The sequence below is a fragment of the Sinocyclocheilus anshuiensis genome, unplaced genomic scaffold, assembly GCF_001515605.1.
Source record: "Sinocyclocheilus anshuiensis isolate Anshui unplaced genomic scaffold, SAMN03320099.WGS_v1.1 scaffold48, whole genome shotgun sequence".
NCBI lineage: Eukaryota > Metazoa > Chordata > Actinopteri > Cypriniformes > Cyprinidae > Sinocyclocheilus > Sinocyclocheilus anshuiensis.
In genome coordinates, this window is record NW_015554124.1 from 1,161,872 (window position 1) to 1,169,686 (window position 7,815).

Sequence of the window (7,815 nt, forward strand, 5' to 3'; positions counted from 1 at the left end):
CGTAAATTGACACTCCCAGAATTCCCTGCATGACACTTCGTATTTGATGTTTTTTTGTTTTTTGTTGAAATAACATGTTTCTTAGTTTTTTCTTATCAGTTGTGTACATTAGGGTTTAATCTTACATCTAATGTTGTTAAATTAATGTTTATTGCATTATTTCAGTTTCATGTGTGTCACCATGATGGGGTTTAGTGTTAGTGTGAATGACACTGTGCACCTTCTATATATAAGTATTGTCCTCCTCAGCTCGTAGAAAAGCTGTTTATGATGAGCTTTGGTTCATCATGTGACTTTCTCATCACCACCAGTTTTTGGTGGTTATCAGTGCATTACAATGGTTCAAAACAGATATTAGTACTTCAATATGTTGGTTTATTAACATTACATCAGTTAATGAAATACGGTATTTTATTGTGAATTTAAGTTAAGCCTGTAAAACCTAAAATGTTGCTGCCATATTTTGTACGGTGAAGTTCTGGCAGCTGCCGGTATTTTACCGTAAATGTCACAGATTTTTTTTACAGTGTAGTAGACCATCTTGGATAAGCAACAAGTCAGTTGGTTATACTGTACCAGTTTAAGATATTCAAGGTGTTTTTAGAGCAATAATGATGTGTCGGATTGGTTGAGGTGCACAAACAAACACATTAATGTTTTGAAAGTTTTACAAAATGGTTTACTTATATCAGACTCTTGGGAGAAAATATTTTACCATAGCAAAATTTCACAGATTTTTAGATATTAAGTAAAGATCATGTTCCATGAAGATATTTTGTAAATTTCCTACCGTAAATATATCAAAACGTAATTATAGATTAGTGATATGCATTGCTAAGAACTTCATTTGGACAACTTTAAAGATGATTTTCTCAATATTTAGATTTTTTTGCACCCTCAGATTCCAGATTTCAAATAGTTGTATCTCGGCCAAATATTGTCCTATCCTAACAAACCATACATCAATGGAAAGCTTATATATTCAGCCTTCAGATGATGTAAACATCTCAATTTCGAACAATTGAGCTTTATGACTGGTTTTGTGGTACAGGGTCACATATGAGGGTGTACAAGTCACTGTTTTGGAACATGGTAGATGGTTTCTAGCTGGTCTAGGCTGGTCATTGGCTGGTCCATGCTAGTAGACCATCTTGGACCAGCAACAAGCCACTTGGTTATACCAGTTTGAGATATCCAAGGTGTTTTTGGAGAATGATGTCTGTTGAACATGTTAATGAGCCAATGCTGATGTGTCAGGCTGGTTGAGATGCACAAACAAACACATTTGTGTTTTAAAACATTAATGTGTTTGTTTGGTCTACTAACTTTGTCCAGCCAATGCCCAGTCTAGAGTAGCTAGAAACTATGACTGAAGAACTTGTGAAGAACTACAACTGGTTTATCATCTGTGAACACCACACCTTGAACAGCACACTGAGTTCAATTACTCAATAACCCCAATTAAATTACCAGTTTCTTTTTTCAGCTAAATGAACATTTCTGGTAAAAAAATCTTTTCGGTGGGCCACTAGTTAAAATACTTTCTCTTAAACCAGATCAATAGCAAAGTCAGCTATAAGTAAACCATTTGCAGGTTGGTTTCCAGAAAATGTAGAAACACTTTGGTGGTTTTGATGGCATCTCAAACAGCCTGAATCATCAGCACTGACTCATTTGCTAGCCATTAGCTTCTTGTTCTCTGAAAAAAAACATCTTAAACTGGTATAAACAGCTGTCTTGATGTTCACAAGTTCTCCAGTTTCTTTTACAGTCGAATAAACTTTACATATTGCAACTCTGGGATCATTTTGGTCATCATTTTGGACATGGGAGAAGCAGTTTAGACTGAAAATTTATTGTTTTTTGTTTGTTTGTTTTTTCTCATTCGCCGAATATTTTCGGTCAGTGAAATTTTGGCGCATTACTAAATTTAACATTAAAAGTATGAGTAACTTACAACAAAGTTTGTTGGTAGGCCTATATTTGTTGCAGTTTAATGAACACTAAACCTACATTTTTCATCATTTACTTTTTTAAAATATATTTTTAGTGTTCCACAGAGGAAGAAAATGATGTAAATGATGACAGAATGATCATTTTTGGCTGAGCTGTTATTACAACTCCATTGGCATCAGATAAACCAAGGTCATATTTCATTCACACTTAATGAATGAAAAGAAAAAACAGTATTGTATAAATGTTCCAGTTTTATTTGAATCGGTGGGTACAAAGAGAAAAACAGAACGCAAATCCAAACACCAAAGGTGAGAATCGGGAGTCGGTGCGACCCCCGGTCACGGTGTGCGATGCGATGCGGTGCGACGTTCAAATCCTACGCTCCTGTGTTTGTGCGAAATGTGAAATGCGTGGACATTCATTAAGGACAAAGACACGTACACACTGCGTTACATCGGTTATCAAAACAACTGTTAACAGAACAGATGCCATGATCTCACGTTTTAGTTCAGATGTCCCTCTATTATATTCTGTATATATATAATAGTGTGTGTATATAAAAGATCTCTTAATTACAAGTCAGGTCTCCCTATAGTCATTATTGCAATGATTTATTATCTAAGATGCTTTATAAAAGAATCGTGTTCAGCTCTTACTACTGGTTTATTTACATTTCAGTCCAAAAAGCAAGCGGCTCCCGGTGGCATCTTGAAGAAATCCTGTCGAGATGATAAAAGGTGTTTCCGTCGTCCCCCTTCGTGGCTCCTGAGAGAATATCTACATACGGTTTAGTAGCTAGTGATTGTGGACCATGTCGTAAATACTACGTGATTTAATACAGGTTCGCTGATGTCGTACGGCTAATCAGGGAAGCGCGGCTAATGTCTCTACATTTACAGTTTACTGGTCGTGATTTTTCATCTCGTATGCGATGATGTTCGTCCCCAAAGTTAGGATGAGGCATCATGGATCCTTGATGCTCGCCAAGCGTTCGTATCCATGCCGTCCCGGCTCGTTTACCATTGTTGACGTCTTTTCCGAGGGCTGAAAGAGTGCGTTATCAGGTTAGTCGCGTTCGAGCTGGCGACGGCGTGCTTCTGCCATGGTTTGCGTGAAATCTGAACTTCGGTTGAGGGGTAAGATGGTTTAAGGCACAAGGTGAGTTTTTGGTTTCTATGGGAGGTCGGAGGACACCACGGCGAGGGCAGGGCCATGTCGGAAGGAGGGGCCATAGTGCACGGCCTTAGGGCAGTCTGGCGTCAGGACACGCCCATTTCCCCCCAGGCTGCCTGTGATAGACAAGCGGGCCTTGTTTCTCATGGCTTCCGAGAAGGTGAGCTAGAGAAGGGGGCGGGACGAGAGGCGGAGTCAGAATACTTGGAACTCTCTGGGGGGAGGAAACAATATATGCAAATGACACAGTGACGTCACAACGGAACCACGCGACACATTCACATCAACAGAACGTAGAAAAGCTCAAGGCCGCCACACACAAATACAGAAAACATCTCAAAATGTACAACATGTCTAGACATCTGCATTTCTAACACCAGCATGCAGCCCTTCGCTCGTGTTCCCGCTAAATCTAGGGATTTAATTGTACAGTGTCCCGTAACAGTCAACACTTTATATGTTCATACTGCTAATGTTTCGTAAGCAGGGGTTTGGAGGTCAGTCGGATATTATTCAGTATCAGTACAGCATTATAGATTGGTTTGTTGATTCTAACAATAAAAGAAAGAGAAACACAACCAAACATCATTAAACCAACAGCTGTTTGATCTATAATGCCTTACTCGTACCAAATAACGCACTGCGCATAGCTGCTGTCTATAGCGGCGGATCTCAGCTGGTTTTGGTTTTATACCAGAGTTGTTTATTATTTTTAACCCTTGTATTATGTTGCGCGTCAGTTCTGGTTTTGAGTTGTCGGAAATACTGGTTAACCCATACTGGTTTTATATATATATATATATATATATATATTTGTCATTTTAATGTACTAATGTTACTTTGTTAAACTAAAATAACTAAAACAAATAAAAATCAATGAAACTAAAAACTATATAGACTATATATATGATATTTTTTATTACTACATATATTTAAAAAAACTACTAAAAATGACAAAACAAAATGAAAAAAAAATTAAAATAAAGCTGATTCAACATATTAATAAAAAATATAATTATAATACAAAAAAAATGTAAGATAATTTTATCTACTACGTGATGGCATACATTTTATCAGTTCATGAATGTTAATTTTCACTAAGAATTGAACCCATGATTTTGGCGTTGCGAGTGCCATGCTTTTATTCACAGATTAAGTGCTTTTCCACACTTCGGTTTAAAAAAACAAAACTGTAAAAAAAAAAAAAAAAGTAATGGTACTGTTTATAAAATGTACAGTTTGCGGGGGAAAAAAAGTTTGTAAAAAAATTAGGTACAGTTTTAAAAAGACATATGCATGTTTATTTTTCAGTTTGTAATGTGTAAGAACTATTAATGTTAAAGATTTACTATTTTACATGGTGATTTATAGAAGATTTACTATATTTTTGTTTGTTTGTTTTTCATAGTGTGATTTTTGGTGAATTATATTGAATCCATTTAGAGTCCTAAAAATCCTGCCTAGAATATTTAATGTAATGCAAGGGTTAAACAGTGTATTTGTTGCATAAATACCAGCCTAAGTGGCTATTTTATTAGCAAAAGACTTTTGCAAATTTATGCCAAAAAGTTGAATTCAATGCTTTTTAAAAGTGAATTGATTTATTAAGAAGATTATGTGGTTATTTGCACGCTATTATTTGCATTGAGCATTGCTTTTGTCCATCAAAACGAGCCAGTTGAGAACCGCCGGTCTATAGCAGAGAGCTAACATCTCTAAATAACAAATAAATGAGCAGCATTCCTTTATAAAGTGTTTGAAGGTTGCATACTAAGATGTTTGGTTTGCTACTAATTTGAGCTCCTAATGCAATATGGCAGCTTTGCCCATGTGTGTGTGTGTGTGTGTGTGTGTGTGTTTGTCATCTTGTGCCGTTTGTTTTAATGCAGGTGTCTGAAACAGAAAGCCAACAGTGCAAAAACACCAGCAACTGCAGCCAGGAAGACCAAACCAATGCAATCTCAACACGTTCTAGTCAAGGCAGATGCCATATGAAAAAACAAAGAAAAGCGACAGAAATGAAGGGGTCTCTTTCAGAAGTGAACAAAGCAAGAAGGAACGTAAGTAAACGGAGGGATGGGAAGCTGTCACAACATTAGCAGACGTCTGCTGCAGCTATATGACAGACGAGGCTCAGGCCGAACCCCTGCGACCGCAAGCAGGCTTTCTGTCCTACCCCTATATCTTTACTGCGTCAGAGCCGTACACGTTGTATCCCTCTCTATAAGTGGCTAAGTTCTGCACACTGTGCGTTGGGCTGGGAGCGGGGCTAAAATTCAGTTCGGCCGATTCCACCTTCAGTTTCTTGGCCTCGGCGCGGGACTTATAGCAAAACTCGACCAGGGCCACCATCATGGCCAGACCCAGGCCGCCCACCAGGATGTAGAAAACTCCCGCCACGTTGCTCAGGCTCAGCGCCTGCGAGCTCTTGTCCTGGAGCCGAGAGGGATTCGAGGGAGAAAAGAGAGCGTTAGAGAGGCAGGAAGCGGCACGTTTACACATGACAGATATTCAATTACAGTTCATAATATGATACAATCAGCTTGAATTACTGGTGCCATGGATTTAACAGCATTACATTGTTCTGTTACAGACAGAATGAAATCCAGTGTCATTTAGATTTCAAACATGAACTGAAGAGCTACGATTTAAATGAAATTATAATCGTTTTCGGCAGTTTAGCTAAGTTTGCTTGGTGATTTCTAAATAGTTTTATTTTTTACACTTCTATAAATATAATAAAAAATGAATGTGTCAAACTGGGAAAAATATTTATTTACAGCAAATTATTTAATTATCTAAATAATAGTTAATTAAAATAATAAATATTTCTCATGTTTTGAAAAAGAAAAGAAACTAAATGTTTGTTTTACACAGTATATATTTTTATATTTATTTTCATACTTATTTTTAAAAAATGCATTTAAGTGAAACAAATGAACATCAAACTGTGAAAATATTTAATTAATGTCAATTGTTTAATTATTATGTACATAATAATTTGTATAATTAATTATTTTAAGTATTAAGGAATAATTCATTATTTAAATAATAATTAAATAATTTAATTAAACATTTTTTTTTCATTTTGATCCATGCATTTTAAACATATTTGAAAATTATTATTTAAATAATAATTTTTTTTTTTTTTCATATTTCTCTTATCTATTTGTCGATCTGGATCAACATAAAAAAAAGGCCCCATTTTATTTTTATTTAAATTATAATTAATTCAAATGATTAATTATTTAAATATATAAAAATATATTAATAATTGTTTACTTGAAAATGATTTATAATATTAAAAAAATCGATATTTTGCTCTCTATAAGTTGGCATGAAATAGCGGTATGAAATCTTTTACAACCATCAATTCTGTTGACCTTAATCAGAATTTCGAGAAAAAAAAAACACTAAATTACTGTGTTTTGTATTTTATATAATCTTATATTTATTTAAATTTTGTTGTATACTTCTATAAAAATGTTTCAAATGCATTTAAATTACAAAAATTTATCAAAATGGGGAAAGTATTTAATTAAACTAAATTATTTAATTATTATTTAAATAATTAAAATAATTATTTTAAATATTTAAAAAAATAAAATGGTTTAATTTAAAATTATTTATAATATTTTTTAAAAACATAATTTAATACAATCTGGCGCTCTCTAAAATGGCATGAAATCGCTTTATGAAATGTTCTACAGCCATAATGTGTTTCTACCAACTACCCCTGAAGTTAATTGAGTGAACAAGTGAATATTATGGCGCTGTAGTCTTTCTAATAGTGCAATATTCTCTCCATTTTAATTAACTCATCCATTACACTGTAACAAAGCTGCATTCTACAAAAAAATGAACACTATTATGAAGTCATGAAAGTGTCTTACTGTAATCATGACATCATGGTGCAGCATTCTATATTGTGATGTCACAATGTTGCATTCTAAAGGCTCTACTTTATTTGTCCTGAGTTAAGAAAATCTTTAAAAATCTGGATGGTGATGACAGCGATATTTTAAGACTGTCGTCATCTTTTTCTTTCTGAAAACAATTCACATTGATTTCATGAGAGTATTTGTGTTTTTCAGAGCTGCGGTTTTCAGGTTTGCTTGCGGTTTTCCGTCCGGAAACTGACCTTACTTCCCGAGTCCTTGGGTCCGCACTCGCCCTTATCGTACCACCATTTATTTTTGAGTTTGTCTAGCACTCCTGCTTCACTCAGTTTCAACACCGCCAGGTTTACCGGCGTTCTTCTCAGAGAGAATAACATAAATAACATCATAGGCCATGTTATTTTATGTTATTAGATTACAATACATCTTGGCACACAGCAGCACAGGAAGTGATGAAGCCGAGGTCCCATCGAGTACACGTGTGTGTGTGTGTGTGTGTGTGTGTGTGTGTGTGTGTGAGGCTGAGCCACAGACGTATGGATGGGATCTCGCTCCATCGCTTCAGGCAACAAACACATACTGCCCTGATTTCATTATCAAAACACAAACAATTACTGCTAATCCAGAACTATTGGCTCATCGCAAACAGCCCAGAGCGCAGATAGTGTGTGCAGACAGGCCCACATTCAAAATATAACATATTTTGGGTTTCTGATGACTTAACAAGCATAAGTTATAAAATAAAGTGATCATCAGGTTTTGTGAAATTAATGTTATTTTATATATA

General features: G+C 35.3%; 1 protein-coding gene across 2 annotated transcripts in view; it reads right to left on the minus strand.

Moving 5' to 3' along the window:
* Window positions 1–2,205: 2,205 nt before the first annotated feature.
* The window catches only part of LOC107670112 (glutamate receptor 4-like), a 101,721-nt gene continuing 96,111 nt past the window's right edge, over window positions 2,206–7,815 (minus strand). The window contains exons 15-16 of one of the 2 annotated variants that reach the window (XM_016462603.1): window positions 5,425–5,562; window positions 2,206–3,294 (exon numbers count right to left, since the gene is read on the minus strand). In XM_016462603.1, coding sequence (XP_016318089.1) covers window positions 3,130–3,294; window positions 5,425–5,562 — 303 coding nt within the window. In that variant the 3' untranslated portion in view covers window positions 2,206–3,129. Of the gene's footprint in view, window positions 3,295–5,305; window positions 5,563–7,815 lie in introns of both variants that reach the window. The other variant, XM_016462604.1, reaches the window with a different exon arrangement.